This window comes from Apium graveolens, chromosome 4 (assembly GCF_009905375.1).
Source record: "Apium graveolens cultivar Ventura chromosome 4, ASM990537v1, whole genome shotgun sequence".
Lineage (NCBI taxonomy): Eukaryota > Viridiplantae > Streptophyta > Magnoliopsida > Apiales > Apiaceae > Apium > Apium graveolens.
This window is the reverse complement of record NC_133650.1, coordinates 92,863,722-92,885,824: the sequence shown is the minus strand read 5'-3', so window position 1 is coordinate 92,885,824 and position 22,103 is coordinate 92,863,722. Positions and strand designations below refer to the sequence as shown.

Below are 22,103 nucleotides of genomic sequence, written 5' to 3'. Positions count from 1 at the left end.
TGAGTTATGAGTTTGAAGGATTAAATTTCAGAACCAAACATTGGGTTTGGAATGACCAAAACTCATACCTTATACCTGAAAACTCTGAACCAAACGACTGCTTAGTGGTTTTGATTTCCCGAATATATTTCTTATTTTGGTATTGGTTAATCGAATGTGCACCTCTATTTTTTGATAGTTTAGTTGAGTATTGTAATAAATATTTTTGAGTTATTAGTTTGAATCAATTTAAAATATTATTTTAATTATTATTTTAATCTTTTTTATTCAAATACTTAATTTTTAAAAAGTTACTACTTAAATAGAGATGAAAAAATTAGAAATAATTTTTTTTATACACCTTTCTGCTCACTTTTGTTGGTATCAAAGTTTGAGGAAAGATTTTAAAGATATTGGGAATGAAACTTACCAAATATCTTGAATTAAACTGTCCGTGATAGTTAAACACTTTGTTAAAAAAATTTAATATTGTATATTATCCAAAATTACATTGATTTTTCGTATTTCATTTTCTGCGATCCTAGGTAATTGGCTGAGATTTGTTTTTTGCAAAATATAATAATACTAGCATGATAGCCCGTACAAAGCACACACTCACGTTCCATTTAAATCATATATTTAATTATTTTGATTTTTGAAATAAGGACTTGTGATTCTTAAAAATATTATACTTTATTATTGTGATATATTTGGCAAAACATTTTTTTGTAAAAATTAATACAAACTTGAACTTTTTATCCGAATTTCATATGTGATCATGACAATATATTATAATTTAAGATTTTCTAATTTTTTTTTATATAATTAAAAAAAGTGTAACTTAAAAAGACAAAACAATACTATTTGTAAAAACATATTCAGGTAGACTAAGCAAGTGATCAACTTAGAATTAAGAACTAATCTCACACTCTTATTCTTTATACATATAATTACTCATAACAACATATATATATATATATCTAATATACATTTCCAAATTCATCCTCATACATTCTCCATTTTTTATACCATTCTCGGAAAATACAGTGATATTTTCATTATATATTCTACCCTAGTACATCCTCATCGTGTATACACCATCCTCACTCAGCCATTCTTCCGTATGACCAAATCGACCATCATTTAGCAACTACTTACAAACAGGTTTGTCATTGAATGTCAACTATATTTCAACTACACATCTGCAAACCTATTCATCTCATTTTTCATCCTCTCACAATGGACATGAGTTTATAAAACCCCCAATGATGTTGTTTCACCTACTCCACCATCGGCAACATCATAATCAACACCTTCGAAAACTATCAAAATTTCATATGTGTAGAATTGTGGTAATTTGTGTTTCAAAATTTTAGTTATTTGGATTTCCACCTACTTCCTCATGCATCCTTCATTTTTAAACCATTTTTGGCAATATAATGGCATATCGCTACGCTCGTATATCCTTATGTATATATATCATCTACACTCAACCATTTTTTCGTATCACCAAATCGACCATCATTCTAACAACTACTTACAAACAAATTTGTCACTGAATTCCTCCTACATTTCGACTACACATCCACTGACCTATTAGATCTTATTTTTCATTCTTTAGGGAGTACATTAATATTTTTGTAAATTATCAATGTAAAATTTTAAATTACTAAAAGATGTATATTAGCAATTTCATAAATGATAATGAATCATGTTGGCATATACTAAATATAATATGTATGCAACATAATTGATTCAAAGAGATTTTAATTATTAGTGGGGAATAATATTTTAATAATTTTATATTTATTAAGTCCGAAAAAATATTAAATTAATTGCAGATAGTGAGTTTTTTGTGCATGTAGTTAATGAATTTGTAAATATGTATCATTAATTTCTTTAATATAGTAGTTGAAGATATAAATCTAATTTCTTTCTAATGCTAAGTTCAAGAGTTCAATCCTCGTAACAAGCATAATTTTTTTATTATTATAGAAATTTAACATGTCTAGATAGTATCCGTCTCACTAATCTTCTAAAATGCAAATCACCTTTATCCGAACAATAAAGATGCCATTATTTATTTGCATTCATATTAAACATTTTGTATCATTCGCCCCGCCCTGATATTTAAGGGAGGATTGATTTCTCTTAAAATTTATTGGGAATTAGTTTCCCAATTCTTTACCTGGAAAAGAAATAAAAACGAGAAAAGTTAGTGGAAAAAATAATTAAAATTCAGGGTACAGACAAGTATACACATCTACATGTATGATAAACAAGTAGTCACACAAATCAATAAAACAGTAGCTAGCTAGCTACTACATTTCAACGCCTAGATTCAATCTCTGTTTCTCTCCATCTGATCAACATCATCTTCAACTATGGCGTACTACTCCAAGGGACACAACATTGACGACGACGCAGACGACTTTGACGAGTACGATCCCACCCCATACGGCGGAGGCTACGACATCCACCTCACATACGGCCACCCTCTTCCTGCTTCAGACGATATCTGCCACCCTCCTTGTCAAAACTACTCTGAGGAGGCAGCTGAGTACTCCTCCTATGCTGATGTATCTGGTTACGACAACGATGATGCTATTAACAATGAGTACTCCAGTTATACTAGATATGGATCTGCTAGGAAGAGCGAGGAGCAGCAACAAGAGGTGGTTGATGAGTATGATGCAGAGAGGACTGAGTATGAGGAACCGAGTTATCAAGGTGGGGAGCAGGAGACTCAAGGGTATCGAGCATCTGAGGAGGATGAGTATGGTGGCCGCAACAAATATGTGAGTTTCAGCCTGCTATTCTAGTTTTCATCATTACTATTTGTTTGGTTTTGCTGTACTACATCCTCTACTTGTATTGTATATGTGCTGACTTTTATGCTGGGTGTTGATCCATCAATTCAATTTTGGTGAGGGCGGCAAGGGGGGTTTGATTTAATCCCTCATGTACTTATGTTAAGTTACATAACTCTTTTATTCTTTATGTCATTGAATTTAATCCAACTTGTGTTCTCAAGTTAGTAGTCCTTATACAAATTTTAAAGTATCAGGTAAAGTAGTTAGCAAGATCTTATATTATATTCTAACACATTACCTAAATGATTTATTCCATCCGATTCCAAATCATTCCCGGGGTAGTGTAAGGCCTAAGATCTATATAAGCATGGAATTGAGATAGCTCTTTGTAGATACAATTATATCATTATAGGAGTATTTACAAGTTGTTTGTCAAAGTTAAGGAGTAATCTTCTTGATTCTTGTTATGAATATGTCAAATCTGTTACCATTGTCCGAATATGTAAACCTCAACCAGGATTAGTATGTATTACTCGAGTGTCATATGTAGCTTCATATTTAATTAATAATTAGTTTTAGATTGTTTAATTTTAGCTGATACCAACAAACATATGATAATATACATGAATTGGTGGCAGGGTGCGGACAATTATGGTTACGAAGAAGATGAGGAGAAGGAACACAATCGTCGCACATACTATGATGATTAAGTAGGCACTATGCTGATGATTGATCAAAACAGGACATGTCGCTTCCGGGCTTTTCATTATTTGTTAGTTGTGTGTGTTATTTCCAGCTATTATTATTATTATTATGCCTGTTGTGCATCAATGGACACCAAAACACCTATATATATATGTGCAAGTATTCGATATTTCTTATTTTCATTAAGGGGTTTTATTCTTCTTATCTCCCAAATGGAAAGGAAATGATGCTTCATGCTTCAATTGTTCAACAGCACTACCTGGAAACTTCCTCTCTTTTTAATTTAGTCCTGGAAAACTACTTCAATCCTGCATAATCTTATAAAATTAACTTAAAAGAGGTTAAAATTTTAGTTGATGTGGTAAGGACTATAGTATTAACACATAAATAATTATTCACCTCACAGAACATGCACATACTAGCTGAACAATTTTTAGATAGGAATTTAGTCAGAGGAATCAGCTTAGATTATTTGTAGAAAAGAAAAGTTTTTTAGTAAAAAGAATGGTTTATAATCTTTTTTTCTTGTTTTAATTTTATGTTAATTTTGTTTGCAAGTAAATAAATTGCCCTTTGCTATTTTCCTTTAAAAAAAAATTTGTTCAGACAGCTGATTACAAGGCATTGTTTTTGCATACATAGCATAAGGCAAGTGTTGCGAAAAGTTACCGTGCAATATCTCCATCGTTTCACCGAATCTTTGTTTGATCCAGCAGTATCGCCCTCAATTCACCCATTCTTTGCCTGCAAAAAAGGGGTGCATGAGTACGTCTATTTATAATGAAGAGTTGTTCATAATGCTGGCCCTTTTAATCAAACAAAATTGCATGTAATTTTCAGTTATAGGTTATGTGTGCCAATGTTACAGTACAGCTGACCAAGGAATTAACACAGAAGATAACAGTATTTAGGGCAAATTCAACGGTAATCCAAAAATTTCATTCTAATAAGGATTCAAATGGTGATCCAAATTCACTGATCTAATAATTTGATTTAATATAAAATAATTGTTTTGTTATTTGTATTTTATGATATTTTAAATTAATTTTTGATTTTTTAATTATATAATTAATAACAGAATATAATTAATAGTTAACAAAATTTACTTTTAAACTAAAACTTAAAAAATGCGAAAATATAATTTTATTAAAATTTAAATAGAAGTACATTGAAGAGTCAGAATTGCCGGATTCAGAAGTTGAGACTATTCCGATCGATGAAAATACTCGATTCCAAAATTTTCTGGACCGCTTTAGGAAAATAAAAATAAAGAGGCACATATTGCACTTAGAGATGTATTAATTGAGCATTTGTAAGAAGAATATACTAATTCGGGAAATTAGTGTGTATCAATAATATTTTGTATGTTAATTATTACAATTAATGTGTTTTTCGCGAATTAAGTGCACATATTTAATATTTTTATGTGTATTAATTTTTTTTTGATTTAATTAATTTAGGAAATGTTATATAAATTATTAATAATGATTAAACGATAAATTTAAGATAAAATTGCTTAATATGATATTTATATTGTATTATATGTAAAAAGTAATTAGAATCAAATATTTGGATCACACTGTCGTAGCTGGTCAGAAATTTGGATCAGTATTTAAATCAGTTGATGATCCAAATTTGGATTTTTGAATCATAACGGTTAGAAATTGTCATATATTACAAGCTACAGAATACATGAACTTGGAGGTCCCAATATATATACGACAGAATGTAGTATAACCAAATTTTCCTCTTGATACCTTTTATCTAATATATTCTAGAGGTCTGAAAAGATCATTACTTACACTAAATAAATTATACACCAAGTAGCTGTAATGTACACTTAAAAATTTTAACAAAAATATTTCGTTTGCACACAATTCTATGGTATAAATCACAACAATTTATTGCTAAAAGTTAAATAAGATGTCAATTTTTGAAATTAAAACTACAAGCATAAAGAAAAGTAACTTTACAGTATTCAAAATTTCAGATATTCAAGTATATCAACTAAACATCAACAATTTATTTGGTAGAAGGAGCATCATCTTGCTTTGGTTCCTTATTTTGTGAAGAATCCATCGTGTCTGAATCTGAGGTAACTGCTGTGACACCACCACTACTATCATTATCCCCGCATCCAAAGATGGAAGCAAAAGATAGTGGATTGTAGGTCGAACTTTCTCTTTTAAGGCCTTGTATAGTTCTCATTGCAGCAAGAGTCATCCTGTAAACATCCCCAGCATCCTCTCCTAGAGAAGTTGGCTCGCCTGATACAGTTGCCATGTTAGAAGCTGTTGAGTCGGTGCCCCGCACAACAGTAGCAGGTTCAACAACTTCAGCTTCCAATGGGAAGAGTATTTCCAAATTTGCTTCGCAGTCATGGACTAACCTCGTAAGAGGTTCTGTTGTGAAGAATGGCTGATCAAGGGCAAGTTGAGTAAAAGGAAGACGCAACAAACCCCCAGTTCTTTTATCATACTTCTTTAAAATTTTAAGGAGACCTGTTTCAACAAAAAAAGTAATGTACAGCAATTAATATTCCAAGAAAAAAAAATATGCAGCCAAACCTAAAAAACTCTTATATAGTAGACGTGCATTTAGGTGCAATAGCCAATAGTCCAATACCCATCAAGTATTATCTCCACATAGGCAAATGAAATAACTACCCTCCATGAGATATAGTACAGAGCTAAAGATTAGAGTACCTGCAAAATTTAAGGAGCTGTAATTTTTTAGAAGTACCATCTCCCCATGAATAGAGACAAAATCTTTACGAATTTCCATCATCTCATCACTAAATTCACTTTCAGATGTGAAGACGCCATCCTTGCAACTCTTCTCCTTCAATCGCTCAATTCTTTCCTTCAACTCCTGTTGCATTTGTAAATTGTGAACAAATTGACAAAAGTAGCAGAGTGGTTATAAAGCTTCAATATTACAGCAAGAATCAAGTACACAAAAAATAAACAATCTCAGTTGACAATTACCATCATGAAATAAACAAGCATTTTTATATCCTGTATTGCCTATCATTTTGCTATGTGTTTCTTCGAAAGTCTTGGATGTATTGATATAAAGAACAAAATTTTGAAGTTGTCACACTACAAGTTTTGTGTAGACGGATGAAAGAAAAGTGTGCATGTTATCTGAACAACCATTTTTTAAGGTTAAGAATCGTCGTAGTGTAGCTACCATTAGTCACACTATTCATTTGAAATTGGAGCATGCACATATTGTCAAGACCCATGAGAGACGTAATTGAACTCGAGCACACTGACAATATGATGGAAAATGAATAAGGCTAATGTGTTTGTAATCAATTCAGATACTATGAGTTCTAAAGAGCGAAATAGTGCAGATATTTCTGATATAATTGATAAATATCACGTAGATCACGTAGAAAATGTTCCGACAGTTCAAGAGAAAAAAAATGGCTGATAATACTATTAGTCCTCCAAATCGAGTTTAATTTCATGGAAATATATTCAAGTCTCCTTGACCTGCAAAGCATATTTCAACGTTCTTGACACATCAATAATGTGAATGGAACATTTTTCTGGTGCCATGTTGTCTCATCTTGATTATAGCCCTCTACAGAACTCATAGTCGACTTCAGTTTTAATTATCGAGAGGCTAGACGAGGCGATAAAGGGTGTCTATTGATTAATTGTGTGGTGAGACTACAAGAGGTGACCTCTTTATTAAAGATGTGCATTTGACGCAACAAAAATAGATTTGGAAACATTAATAGTATTTAAGAACAGATGAAACAATATTTCCACCTCAATTGACATCAAATGACAACTATATGTTAATTATTATTAAAAAGTAACAAGTGCATTTCAATGTAGCAGCTTGAGCATCGCATGCTGCAACAACCATCAAACATGAATCATTACCTAATTAGCATCATATATAGGTACAAATTAACAAGGGTGTACATAATTTAAAACTTAAAACACAATAACTACAATTGAGTGCAATTAACAATTTAAATAAGTGAACTAAGACACATTAAACACAAAAAAGGGTAAACTTTAGATGTTAAATTGAATCTTCTAGAGCATCTAAATGAGCTTAATTGGTAAACAAAAGTGCAGCTTCTATGCATATTTTATCATCATTCACTATCATCATTTAAACAAAAAATAATTTATTTAACTACTTTGTTTAGAAAAGGAGGCATCCTCCACATGTGGCGATATTGCCTAACATCCATTCTCAAATAATCGTCGCTTTAGCTAGCTCTGGGTAACATTGTTCGAATTATATCCAACGAAAGGCAAATCAAAAGGGGATTTTACAGTCTACTAGAGAAAGTAATAGTATATAATTATATTTTGAATATTAAAACTGAAGTTCTTATTTACTTGATCTATATGCAAGGTCAAATTACATGAGAATTCATTATTTATTAATTCTAGCACTTTCAAATATGGTCCTCAATATCGATTTAGCTTCTTTATGCCGTTTAAAACTCCAAAAATAGTGTATCTTCTGCGGTTGGATCATTCTACTTCTTTTCCAGTCTAGCGTATATTTTGTGATGTAGGACCAGGTGGGAAGAGGGTTAAACAAGGAATAAATTACCTATCCTTGCTAGAGAGTGAGCAGGAAACACGCAATAAATCATCAAATTTACTCTATCCAATAAAGAAGATTAAAATAGTCTATATAAGACTCCTATAACCTGGTGAACTAGTAAAATCATAGAAAAAAGGAAACAAATCCTTTTATTATTATTTAACAGGTATTAATTATCTACTAAAATCATTTTTTTTTCTAATATTTTCCCAAGTAGATAATACAGCTACTAATTAAAAAATATACTTGTATAGTTACATCTAAACAATAATCTAAAATAACTAAATGCTAATATCATTCTCCACTCCTTAAAAAAACTCGACCACAAGTTTAATGAAAAAAAATCCATAATCCTTGAACACGACTCCACATGCGTTGGACATGAATTTGTAGGAATTATTGAGATATAGGACCACGTTTGACTTCATAAAATCATTTTGGAACAACAAAAGCAATATGCTCAACCAAATCCACTTTAATATGAATTTCTTTTTTCAAAAACAAACTCATCGTGCTCCATTTGTGGCTCATCTTCAACATTCTTTATGACTTTCGGGGGTTTAAAAGGTTTAGGTGCACGAATGATAGCTCTTATACCACTTCATGTAGGACAAGGTGGGAAAAGAGTTAAAAAAGGGATAAATTACATATAATTAGTACGAAACCCACAATAAATTCTCAAATTTGTATCATTAATAAAACCCTTAAAACTTAAAACCCTTAAAACTTGGTGAACAAGTATAACCATTAATAAAAGGAAACAAATCTCTTTTTTATTAGTTAATACCTATAAATTATCTATTACCAAATATAATATTATCATAATTTTTTTCTAAATTACTAATTACAAAACATACTTATACCAAAAAAATTAAAAACTAATTTAATTATTTTATGATCGGCATCATTTTGTGGTTAATCCACTAATTGCCATCTTCTATTATTTTATTCTAAAAATCATTTATAATACTATTTAATATTATAAAAAAAAAATTGTCATGCATTATTGGTGCTTAGCTCCAGGTTTTCCATCATTTTCTTATTAGTCAAACGATTTCAGCATGGAAAAAAGATGGAACAAATGACAACTCTTGCTTAAAATTACTATTATCAGTTATTGAAAAGTTAATTATTTTCTAAAATGTTCTATCATTTGCAACCACGAACTCCTAATAGTTGAAGAATAGTTGACTCAGTTTTACTGAAGATTTTGTAAAACTATCTAACTACATCTTAATAACATCCTACAAATTTAACAAATTAGCTATTTTATCTTTTGAGTATAAAAATTAAAAAAAAAACATTGGAAAAAAACGCTAAATGATATAATTTATGTAATAATTTAATTAATGATATTATGTGAATTTTTAGTTATGATTAATGATTGTAGATCGCCAGTTGGAATCAAACTTGTTTGGCTTTAAAAAATATATAATTAATTTTTGGTGATTAAATTTATAACATTCCAGATAGTGGTAACGGTTTTGTACTTCAAAGTTCAAAAGATAATAATATTTTACTTCCTGTGATCACCAAGCCTAATTTGATTTAAAAAATTGAAAAATAATATGGAATGTCATTTCAAATGGCAATAAATTTAAAATTTTGAAAGACCAACTAAAAACTCTGAGCATAAATTGGGTCCTCTGTCCACAGCTATAAATTCAAAGGAACTAGATTTGGATGGATTAATCCTAATCTTGAGGAAAGTAGATTTAACTGAAAAACCACGTGATAGTTCAAGTTATAACACTCAAATTACAAGACGCCTCCTGTTTTTTAACTTGATGGCGATGCTTTTTCCCATTAAAACAGAGAGATACTCTATGCTGAAATCCTTTTTCACAATACAATCACTGTTGAAAGTATAAACTAGTGCTCCCTTGGAAGAATAAGAGGTAACAATGAAATGAAAAATTCTGATTAAAAGTAAAAATGATCAAGAAGGATGAAGGCTAAAAAAGGAGATGTTCTTTATAATAAGTTTTGTGAATTAATATGAATAAATGACTGCGTCACTGTGATAAATCATCAATCATCATTAAATTCTGATTAACATTTAAATAATGATGAGGAAGAAATGGCAACGAAACAAAAGGTACAGCAAACAGTAAATTCTAATTCAGAAGGATGATGAGTCGTCTTTAAAATCACCAAACTTTCCTCTTTTTAAAAGCATTGCAAAAAGTGTGCTAGAACCAAGACAAAAACAAAAGCAACTTTGACAAAAAAAAGCATTGGCTTGGACAAAACAAACAAAATTCCTTAGACAAACCTTGTTGGTCAATAAACCTTGTACCAATCAAATTCATTACTATGTAATATAATTTAGAAATAGTTTCCAACAAAGTTGTACATAATTGCACACTATTCTATTATCTCCAACCAAAAGGACAATAAATTCTCTAGATCATAATAAACTTCACTTTTTGAACAAATGTCCTAGGAACTAATTAATAACTCAAATCCTTTTATATAAGCCTATCTCATCTTACCCTAAAAATGCAAACTAGTCCATTATCATATACTAAAAGATAAATAAAAGAATGATAGAGGTGTCTTGTTTCTCCTTTCAACCAAGAGAAAATCCACTATGAACTACCCAATCATAAAGCATATTATGTAATAAAGCTGAACACACACATCACAGTTGAGTTTACAATTTTAAAGGATATAACCGAAGGAGGACTAACAACCAAGGCACTAGGCAATTTAACTTTAATGTATTTACTATGTTTGTGTGACGTGTACATGGAAAATGGTATAAAAATTTATAAATAGAATTAAACGTTTAAGAGAGGGGGTGAGACCATGAGGGTGAATTGTATAAAAGGGTTGCAATGATAATAAAACCTGCAAAGGAAATAGTTAAAAGGAAGTAATAATCATTTGTACTAAAACCAGAAGAAATGAACTATATTTCAATAAATATTTGTTTTTAGATATCCAAAGTTTGAGTTTATTCCATCGTCCCCTCATTTTATCCCATCCAACCCATTGTCACATCATTTCATCCATTCAAAGTGCACATAGGACAAGCTACTTGTGAGATTAACCAGATCAGCTCATGTCATCAGTCACAAAATTAGGGAATACACACAAGAAAGAAGGGGATTTCTATTAAAATGCACAACTAATCATGGTCAACAGTAAAAAAAAAACCAAAAACTAATTCCGAGGCATAAACACTTAATTAGTTGTCATCCTCTACAAAACAATTTACAAATAAATAGAAAAATCTATCCAACGAGTTCTGACTCTGAGTCTTAGTAATGTAAGTCTTAGTTTGACAGGTTCATCAGGACTTATAGATTTCTGCTCTCGCGAACTTAAAGATTCTATAAGTATGTTGATATTATTTTTACTACCTTTCCTAATTCCCTTACACTTGTCATTAGTATTTGTATCCTCAAATGTGAATACAAATTATGCAATACTATAATAAAAAGTGTCAAGATTTTTACGCAGTACCTACAACTCACAATTAAATTTCATAATCAATTGATCTATAATTGTTTCGCAATAGCACAAAAAACTAATTAATCACAGTTACACACAAAATGTATATATAACAATTAATCGAAAGAAAACCTGAAACCGAATAACGAATTCCTCTTCCTTATCAACATAAAAATCGTTGAATTTCTCAAGCTCTTCACTGAGAATCTTAACGAACCACTCCTGCAGATGCTGAGGCAACGGCGGAGAAGCACCGAAGGCATCGGCGGACGGCGGAGGGAGATTAGCAACAGAAGAAGAATCAGGAAAGTTCTTGAGAAGCTTCTTCAAGGGTTTGTAACACAAGTATTTGTCTCTCCATTCGGGTAAGGTTTCTTCTAAATGGATCGAAAATTCTTTCCCGAATTTCATCTAACTTTTTATTGTTGCGGGTATTGGGATTGGATGGAATATTAATGTCTTGGGTTGAAATTATTGGATTTGCGTTTGGGTTTTTGGATCGGATAGGCCGGCGCTCATTATTTTTATTCGGTTTTATCGTGTCACCGTATAATATTAGTAACTCCTTTTTTTATTCTTTATGATTCCGGAATCCGGAGCAACATAACGATTTGTTATTAATACATGATGACTAGCTTTACATACTTTTATATTATTTAAAATTATAATAAAAAAAATTTGGATCACTACCTTACTAGTATATTTATAAATAATAATATAAATATTTGTTATTGCCGGGATTCGAACATGAATCATGGGTAGTGTATAAATAATAATATAAATATTTGTTGTTGATGGAGTTCGAACCTGTGAGTTTTAGTAGTGTATATATAATAATATAAATATTTGTTATTGGCGGGTTTCGAACCCGGAGCTGAGTAGTGTATGTTCTTTTAGTATTAGAATCTAACGGTCGTGAACACTTAATTAAAAAGATCTAACGGTCATAAGATAACCAAACCAACCAAAAAAATACATATCAAATTATACCCCATTTCGGTTATTATAGTATTGTATAGATTGTATAGATTCCAAGACCACGATTTGTTAGTTATATATGCTCTCTCGTTCCCAAATTATTTGTCCAATTTAATTTTGAGTAAAGTACATTTCGTGTACTTATATTATGTGTGTCAGACCATTAAAATACTAAAATTTAAAAACTGTCATTTTGTGTACGTGAACTTAAAATTTTTTTTACGATATATGTACTTCCGTCAAATGAGCCTAACGCCGTTACTTTTTGGGAGAGTATATCAGACTTTTCTCAAATTTAACAGCTCCATGTACGTCCAACATTTTTAGTCTTTTAATTAGACCTAATTATATAAACAGGAACCCATCTTCAACAACAACCGGCCCATTATCACCCACCAATATCCAAACTTCTTTCTCACAGTTCATCCCTAGCCGAGCACATTAAAGCTACCCGCTTGCTTCTTGTTAAACATAAAAGAAAAGAAATCTGTCAAAACCTTCTCATAATCCGGCATCTATGCATGCCCAGGAAAATAGTTAATATCAATAACAGATACCGATTCCCAAATCTAGTATCCCTAATAACATCAAAATTGAACAAATTCAACTTCATCGCCCTCCGCAACCCACAAGCAAATTCTCATCACTCACATCTGGTGACTGACTTCCTCTCAACACGCCTTATAGGCTATAGCTTCCCAAACACATACACCTTAAAATCACCCAACATGATTCACAAACTGCTGCAACACAACCGTGATTTTAGCTTATTCAAACCCTCATTATTATAAACCAACAACATCTTATGTGATTTTGCACTCCCATCCGCCACTAAAGACTAAGAAATCACCTGAAACTCCTAACACATCCCCCCATTCCGCACAATCCAACAACTTTTCATTATCATAAATCAAAACCTACTTCTGAATCCCAAACGAATTAGTGTCATTCTCAAATTTAATCTCCAAAATAACCTCGAACATCGAAATTCGGTTATGTAACCGTTGAATTACGTAGGGAAAATGTATGATCAACACATTAGGGTATTTTTCATAATAATCATCCAATTGTTTCTTCCAATCGTCACCGTTTCGATCTTAAGCAAATCGATTCCTTTCTCTTTCGGGAGATTCAATAGCAAAGCTTGTATATAGCTATTCTCTTTCTTCTTTGCCAACCCGAATCCTTCTCCGTATCGGTTTTCCACTCCCTCTGCAACAATATGTATGTGTAGATTTAAAAACCCTAATTTGAATTGAGAAATTAAGGTTTAGAGTGCGTGAAATTGAGCGGTGTATAAATAAGTGGAATGATAAGTAGGATAATTATAGGTAGATACAAGAGAGTTGTGTGTATAGATTGAGATAAATTTTTTATTTTGACAGAATAGATTGAGATAAGTGAAGCAGAATGTTGGGAATTGACTAAGTCAAGAATCATGATCTATCTAACGATCAGGATATGATCAACCGTCAGGATAAGATTATCCGTTGAAAGCTTCATTTACATCCGTTGACAATCTATTTAGTCATCCGTTGATGCTTACATATGAATAACCGTTAGAAGCTCTAACATATATTCGTTGATCAGCTTATCCATTGATAATGATTTGAATGACAAGTCAGAGCTGCGAAATAAATCAAAATATGTTGATTTATAAGATCGTAATTGATTTAGATATGTGTAGAAAGTAGAAGATTTATACTGTAACATATCTTGTAATTGATAGAGATTGATTGTAGCTGTGTTGTATATAAACACAAAATAGGTTATCATGTTGTAAGAGGCACACGTGCACAACTCGAGTATTTTATAACCTGGTAGCTCTTAAGAATATTGTTCTTGAGAGAGTTTTGTAACAGTTTATTAAAGATCAATATAAACTGTTATTTGATTGATATGTGTTTACTTTAATTCTGTGATACATCTATTTTTTTAGTAATTGTATTCAATCCCCTTAAATAATTACTTTACTGGGCAACAAGTGATATCAGAGCGGTCAAATTAACTGTTAATTTGAAAAGATCAAGATGTCTGGAAGTAAGTATGAAAATTCCCATCCTGAAGAAAGCTGATGTGACGCCCCAAATCCGGGGTCAAGGATTTAGGAGGCCACGCCATCTTGAATCATGTTTAAACACTTATCTTGTACAACGTTATATATATACTCACACATCTACAATCCCACACTTATCAACACACACAAATACTTACACGTTATTATTTTGGAAATGAACAATGCATTAGTAGATGTTATTAAATCCGCAAGGTGATAGTTATTATAGACCAAAAGTAATTAAGTCTTACCACGGATTTAACCTTTATTTAAGGTTAGACCGGCGGACAAATATATGTTTCTTCATTACTACCTTACATAAATCATACTTATATACAAGCCGGACTAAAAACAACTGAAACCCAATGCAGGTTATTTGGTCTACCTGTGGCACTGTACCAAACAATTTATGGAAAAGTTGGCCATTTCCTACTCGCTTCCGGGCTGTGAGCTTTCTGACCGACATCTTGGTTCACTATTGTGTTGTGTCATTTTAAGAAAATAAGTGTGAATTATAATTCCCAACATAATATGGAAATATGTAACCTTTTCTACTAGTAGAAGGACGACTCCTTCGTATCCCGGTTATTAACTTGGCTACATTCGGGCTATGTGTCCCATTTCGGGTATGCACACATTTCATAGGTTCTTGAGTACACAGAGTACCTTCCCCTGCGGTACCTTTGATAGTCTCCCTAGTACTCATAGTACTAGAGTCTACCCCTCCTAGTCTTTTAAAGAATCCTATCATATCCCGAGAACTCGAACCATATCGAAATTCCCCAAGTATTTTTCTTGTTGATATGCACAACTAATCTCGTATTTATATATATATGTACTTCCGGGAATTTTTGGAGGAAGCACTGAGATAATGTGAGTTGACCGTTGTCAACATATAAGTATTTAAGGGATGGTTTCTTTTAACACTTTAGTCAAAATATTTAAAATACGTCGAGAAGATATTTTTCGACAATCAGAAAGTATTAAACTGATTTTCTAGAGTTCAGAAAATATTTTAAAAGTAGATTTTTGGATTTTAAAATAATTTTAAATCATTAAATAAATATTTAATAATTAAATAATAATAATTAAATAATTAAACCTCGAATAATTCTATTTTTAAAAAAATATTTCAAATAATATCCTCAACTAATTTATGTTTAAGAATTAAATAAATTTATAATAATATTAAATAATTAAATTTAAAAATTAAATAATCGTTGGAGAATATTTCTCCTATTTAAATAAATATCTGAAATAATATTCATTGTTCGAGTAATTAAATATAGTTGAGGGAATACGATCTTTGGAAATCGTTTTAAATAAATTCGAGATAATATAATATTTCGCAAGAAGACATCGAGTCCCTTGGAATAAAATAGCTACGGATTTTTAATCGTCCAAAACATCTCCGGGATGATTCCCGGGTTTGTACTTTATAAAAGCTGACCGACTCTCGGTCTTACAACTTATACATTATGTTCTACCATAGTGTTTAAAATATTCTACGATATATTCATCGTAAATTCAATCATTATTGATACGTAAAAACTCATATTTTACTATCATGGCAAACATGACATTTGTATGAAAGACAGTAAAACAATCTTCACAACACAACAGTATATGGAGTAGGGTTCGTAAACTTGCCGGAGTGTTTCGAGGTGGAGGGAGATCTAGAGTTCGTCCGAAAATCTAAAATCAAGAACATTATTGTTCCGTTAGATTCTAATCGTATTTATCATCACTTGGTAAATATAAAATACTTATAATAAATTTACATGACTCACTTTAATCTCATTATTTTAATAATCTATGAGAACTCGTTAACTTCATTTTCTTTTCATGATCCTTTATATCCATAAATTTCATTTACTTTTGCCACTCGGCTCCACTCGCGATTCTTAAGGATTTCTACTCGCGCGATCTCGGCTCCGACATTTTTATAAAATTGAAAAATCTATATTTTCACTTAAATTTTTTATGAAAATTAATATACTCCATTTCTTAATCTCTGTAAAAATTGCATAATTTTGGAATACTTTTAAGTCGATCATTTATTCTTCCAAAGTTCGTAATTCATAGCAGTTTTTATCTCGTAAATCGTTTTCACTAAAACGGCCCTAACTTTTGAACCATAAATCGAAATCAAGTGATTCAAGTGCCTAAACGATCCTTATAACAAGATATATCATTTTCAAGTCTTATCTTTTAAGAAATAATAGTTTATACTTTCTGTACTTCTGCAGAAAACTTAAAGTTACGATTCGACCGTTTTATCGATATTACGCTTATGATTCGAGTTTTATTTTCGCTCTAAACTACTAATCACTAACCAACAATCATCATACCATCATCTTAATACTTAATCCTCTCAATAAAATTAAGTTATTGAGGCCATAACATCAACCTTAGCATCTAACTAACTAATCATTCAAGAAATTAATATAACAACCATCAAAACTATGTTTATAACCAAGATTCATACTTTTCTTGAAACTTAAACCTAAAACAAAGTTTGGGTAAATATTTATACCTTTATTGGTAGCTTGGGAGGTTCTCTTCTTGATGGATGATGCTTGGTGAGGCTTAGGTGTGCTTAAGAATCCTAGATCTTTCTATGAAAATCAAGAAATCAAGAAAAGTCACTATTTGGTACTATTCATTATCACGTTCATGAATTTATTTAATCATCCAAACCTTAAGGAAATGCTATAAAAGATTTATCTTACCTTAGTTTGATATTTAGAAAGCTTGGGAAATATCATTAATTTATGGCTAGATCTTGAGGTTTGAGTTTTGATTTCTTGTTTTCTTTAAAATAGCCGAATGGAAGGAGTGGGAGAGGGAAGAGAGAAATGTTGCTTGCTTGGTTGGTTGCTTATTGTGTGTCTGATTTATTTTGTGTACTTTGATTTTCAAATCTTGATCATATCTTACTAGCATGTGTAATTGTCAAAGCTAAATCACTAGCCAAGTACTACAACCTACATGTTTGCTACTATTCATCATAACTAGGTTGCTATGCTCCTTGGTTATCACTATTTGATTAATAATTCTTGGTTTAATTCTTACTAATTATTTTGCATGGCTTGCATGGGAAGTTGCATGGGCTTGATACGTTTATTTATTCGCTTACGTATTCGTTGAGCGCTTATTCATTTTCGTGATAAATCTTCGTAAGTAATTCGCGGGGTAAATCCTTTTCTTATAAGTCCTTTATGCTTTGAAACCTTGTACTTGGGTTTTAATTTATAGAATTCTAGATTCGTGATTGTAACGTGATTCTCGTATTCCTTGATGGTTCATAAGATAAGGTCATTTTATGAAGTTCGTTTTCTTCGGAAATTAACGGCTTTTACACACACTCATTTGGTACGTATAATCGCAATATCGACTTGGAAACTAAATTTTTCATGCATAAAATAGTGTGGGCTAAAACGTTTTCCCCAATCATCAGGGTTACTATTCATCGAATATTTTACGAAGTCCCAAAAATTTGGGTTATTACAGTTTATTACTCTACATGGAGAGTATAGATATTGATGTTCCTGGAAGCTATTGATGATGCATATGTTGATATCATCAAAACAGGACCTCCTTACCCTATGGAAACTGTGGCTATGACCCCAGATGTTCCTGAACACTATGTCAGGAAAGAAAAATCAAAGTGGTCAGATCCTGAGAAGGCTTCAATGCTTAAGGATGTAAAAGTTATAATGACAATAAAGAAGAATAAAAGAGTTGTTCTTGTGTAAGAATATGAGCAATTTAATCCATGGCTAATGAGTCAATTACTAACATCTATAATAGATTTTTGATACTGCTGAATGATCTATCATTGGTTGGAAAAGAGTATAATAGAGAAGACTCAAACACCAAGTTTCCGAGAGCTCCTCCATAAGATTATGATACCCAAACCTCAATAATCAGGCATCAATATGATCTTGATTTACTGACTCTAGATGAAGTTTATGGGATACTGAAAACCCATGACTTGGAGATCCAACAAAGGAAAAATAAAAAGGGTCAGAAGATGAAAGCCGTTACTCTAAATGCTGAGACTCATAAAGGCAAGGAAAAGATGAGTGAAAGGTCAAGAAGAAGGAATGTTAGGTCACACAACACTATCGAATGGGGTTGAATATAGTGTTTATACAATCAAATCGATTTCGAACACAAGTATGTAACAGTAATCAAGTATATTCAATATAATAAACTCTGTTACAATAGAACAGTTGTTCTCTCTCAGTGATGAACAATATCACTAAGAGCTGCTAGGTTACAATATATAATATTTCTCGTGAATGATAACACATATAGTGTAAACCCTAAGCTGTGTTTATATAGTACACAATTACAAGATATCTTCTAATTGATATGGAATATAATTCTGTCTCCTAAATATATCAATCAAATATTATCTTCTACAAGTCTTCTAGTCTTCTAACTATTCATGCATATCTTCTATTGTTTTAGTCACGATCCTTTCCTGTAAATCAGCTGCATTCCTTATCTGAAGTACCCGCACTTAAGTCCTGATATAGATCCTGACGGCCTTAAGTTCTGATATAAGCTCTGACTTCAGTAAGTTCTGATTTCCAGTAAGTCCTGATATTAAGTTCTGAAACTAAACACAACAGATTAGACATGACATCACAAATATATCTAACAATCTCCCCCAACTTGTAAATTATGAAAAATATACAAGTTAATAGATTTGATTATGTCAAAAACATTTAAGTACAAATGCAATAAGAGTTTACTTAGACAACTAACTACAACTTACAGTCCTTGAGCTTTTACCAATTTTACTAAGTCAATCTGAATCCAGAGTGATTCTTGACAAAGTTTGATATCAGCTTCTCTTCTGCATTCCTCAGGACTTGAGCTAATGTAGCTTTGACTTGCTTCATCTCTTCATCCTGACTTCCAATCTGGTAGATTGCAGTCCTAAGTGCTGAGATATGATTTCTTTCTAAACCATCACCAAGTCTGATTACTCTTGGATGAGATGAGTCTTCATTATAGCACAAACATTTCTCATTCAGAATAACTTCAAGTTTAGCAGAATCCTTCTTCATTGGAATTTCATTTCCATCATCTTCAACTATATTTGGAATAAATTATATAACCCTTGATCCAAAAATTCATGCTTTATCCCTTATGGTCTTCATTATGAAATTTGACCATCTCTTGGTAATCTCAGACTTTATCTCCAAAAGATAATGAAAGAATTGAAGTTCTTTCAGAGATTTGTTCAGCACATATGATTCTGACATTCTGTATGTTCTTCCATCTTCAAGAAATAGAATCATCTTTTCTTTGACATTACTTTTATCATGAGCATCCAGTACCACTTGAACAGATATAACCTTATCAAGGTGTTTCTGTGTAACTTCTTCAAGAGGTTTATCAGTCAATAAGAATGGATATCTTATAAGTACTTCAACTCATGTCTTGATCTTGGCTTCTTCAGAACCTAATCCAGCTCTGTCTCTTGCTTCTCTGGCTTTCAATCTAACAGTCATGAAATCAGATAACAATTGACTTTTCTTAGGATCTGATGGATTAACATTCTTCCATATGAGTTTTCTCTTATCAGTAACTGTCAATTTGTTCAAATCAACTTGAGCACTGTCAGAGGTTGATGTCTTGATGACTTGATCAGAATTTACTGTTTCTTCTGTAGCTTGCTGTTCTTCACTCTGAACAACTTGAGTTATGTCAGAGGTTGTCTTAGATACTTTAGTTATCTTCCTTCTTTTCAGAGTTTCAACAGTTTCATCTTCAGCAGCTGTATCATCAAAAACTTGAACCATTTTGCACACTGGTTTCATCAGGATTTGAGGAATCTTCATCTCCTGTGTCTTTGTTAGCTCATCAATCTTTCCTTTCCCTTTTGCCTTGGGATAAATTTTAACTTGTGATCTTGTCTTGGGCTTTGAAGCCTCAGAGCTTTCCTTGATCACAATGCCTTTTGCCTTAGGCCTTGGAGGTTTCTTAGCATTTGAAGCTTTAGACTTGAGATTTGTCTTCTCAGCTGTAAATCTAGCTTCTTCCTCCTTTAAAGTCTCTAAATCCATTTCAGGATTATGCTTGAGAAATAATCTTTTAGCAATTGCTTCATCAAGTGTCTGAATCTTGGGATCTTTATAATAGACTGTAGTCTCCCTTCCCTTAAGCTTCAGAGTTTGCAAAAACTTCTGAGAGTCTTTACTTCCTCCTTGAATGAGAATATCAGAACTTGATATCATACTTTGATCATCAAAACTTGCTTTCAGATTTGAGCTTCTACAGCTATAGAACTTGTCTTCTTCTGTGTAGAAGATTTGCTAGAATCAGAAATTAGTTTCCTTGAAGAAACTTTGATGCTTTTCCCTTGACCTTGACCCTTGCTAGGGTTTCCCTGGTCATCTTCTTTATCATCCTTCTTCTTCAGTACTTGATTAGTAGAGCATTTGGACTTCACTACCTTCTCCCCCTTTTTAGCATCATCTGGTAGGAGTAGAGATAGAAGAAGTTCTATTAAAGATTGGATTTTATTTAGTTGAGTCTGTTGAGAGGCTTGATTTTGCAGGACCTCAGTCAGTTGGGCCTGTTGATTTTATTGAACTTTCTCAATAGCCTCTACTTTCTCATGAATAAGTCTGATAAACCTGTTCTTGTCCAGCTTGATCATCAGGTCCAGCTTATCAGCATTTTCCTGTAGCTTATCAACCTTGGCATGAGTAATGGAGTGTTGACCTTGAAGGCTTTTAGTACTGAGAGCTGTGACTTTAAGTTGAGCTTTAAAGTCAGAATTTGTCATCAACTCATCAGCTTTTGCAATATGATCTGATAGAACTTTTGAGCTTGGAATGAAATCAGATTCATTCCACTTCTTGGTCCATTTAACTCCTCTATGAGTTTCTTCCCATGGAATATGAGCATCTTATTCAACAAACTTTTTAACCAGTGCCTCCTTTCCAAGAGTTTGAGCTGGTGTGTTTACTGGAGCTGACTCTCCAGAACTTGCAAGAAACTCATCATCTTTTAACAACACAAGTGTGTGTGTGGCTGTTGGAGATTCTGGTACAACTTTATCTGTTTCCACATCCAGAATTGGAGTGTTAGGGACATCAGCATTTAGTGGAGAAATAGGTGGAGTTGTCACTTGTCCTTGTGGTGCTTTCAGAAACAGGACATATGGAATGTGCAGCCGATGAATGTCAAATTCAGGACTTAATCCTGAATCTTCAACTGGATCATTGTCTTTGATGGGAGAGATAGGAGGTGTGATCACTGTGACTGGAACAGTATCTTTAGCTTGAGGTGGAGGTGGCAAAGCTTCAATTACTATTGGTCCTGTTGAGATCAGAGATTCCTGATCCCCTTCTTCAGCTTCTTGATCATCCTCAGATTGAGGTTGTGCCATATGCCTTCCTGCTCTCATTTTTTTTGATCTGGACCTTTGTTGTGAATATGTTGCATGAGCAACATCAGAACTTGAAGTTCTTTTCCTCTTTAAAATACCAGAATTCTCAGCT

General features: G+C 32.1%; 2 protein-coding genes and 1 pseudogene across 2 annotated transcripts; 1 reads left to right on the top strand and 2 right to left on the bottom strand.

The window, feature by feature from the left end:
* The first annotated feature begins 2,176 nt into the window (after positions 1-2,176).
* LOC141718335 (uncharacterized) lies at positions 2,177-3,679 on the top strand. Its single transcript, XM_074520719.1, has 2 exons — positions 2,177-2,777; positions 3,431-3,679. Exons 1-2 carry the CDS (start codon positions 2,364-2,366, stop codon positions 3,500-3,502), a joined length of 486 nt encoding a protein of 161 aa, XP_074376820.1. The 5' UTR covers positions 2,177-2,363; the 3' UTR covers positions 3,503-3,679.
* Positions 3,680-5,374: 1,695 nt separating this feature from the next.
* Positions 5,375-12,087, bottom strand: LOC141718333 (SPX domain-containing protein 4). Its single transcript, XM_074520717.1, has 3 exons — positions 11,673-12,087; positions 6,203-6,368; positions 5,375-5,998 (listed from the first exon to the last, which is right to left on the bottom strand). The coding sequence occupies exons 1-3, from the start codon at positions 11,949-11,951 to the stop codon at positions 5,520-5,522; spliced, it is 924 nt and encodes a 307-aa protein (XP_074376818.1). The 5' UTR covers positions 11,952-12,087; the 3' UTR covers positions 5,375-5,519.
* Positions 12,088-13,206: 1,119 nt separating this feature from the next.
* LOC141718746 (inositol-tetrakisphosphate 1-kinase 1-like) lies at positions 13,207-15,040 on the bottom strand (annotated as a pseudogene).
* Between the last annotated feature and the right edge of the window lie 7,063 nt (positions 15,041-22,103).

Excerpts from the sequence above, each read along its gene's own strand:
- LOC141718335 (XM_074520719.1), top strand. The coding sequence starts at position 2,364 with ATGGCGTACTACTCCAAGGGACACAACATTGACGACGACGCAGACGAC. Across the intron at positions 2,778-3,430 it reads ATGGTGGCCGCAACAAATAT|GGTGCGGACAATTATGGTTA; the intron begins GTGAGTTTCAGC and ends AATTGGTGGCAG.
- LOC141718333 (XM_074520717.1), bottom strand. The coding sequence starts at position 11,951 with ATGAAATTCGGGAAAGAATTTTCGATCCATTTAGAAGAAACCTTACCC. Across the intron at positions 6,369-11,672 it reads AATTCGTTATTCGGTTTCAG|GAGTTGAAGGAAAGAATTGA; the intron begins GTTTTCTTTCGA and ends CAAATGCAACAG. Across the intron at positions 5,999-6,202 it reads CAGCTCCTTAAATTTTGCAG|GTCTCCTTAAAATTTTAAAG; the intron begins GTACTCTAATCT and ends TTGTTGAAACAG.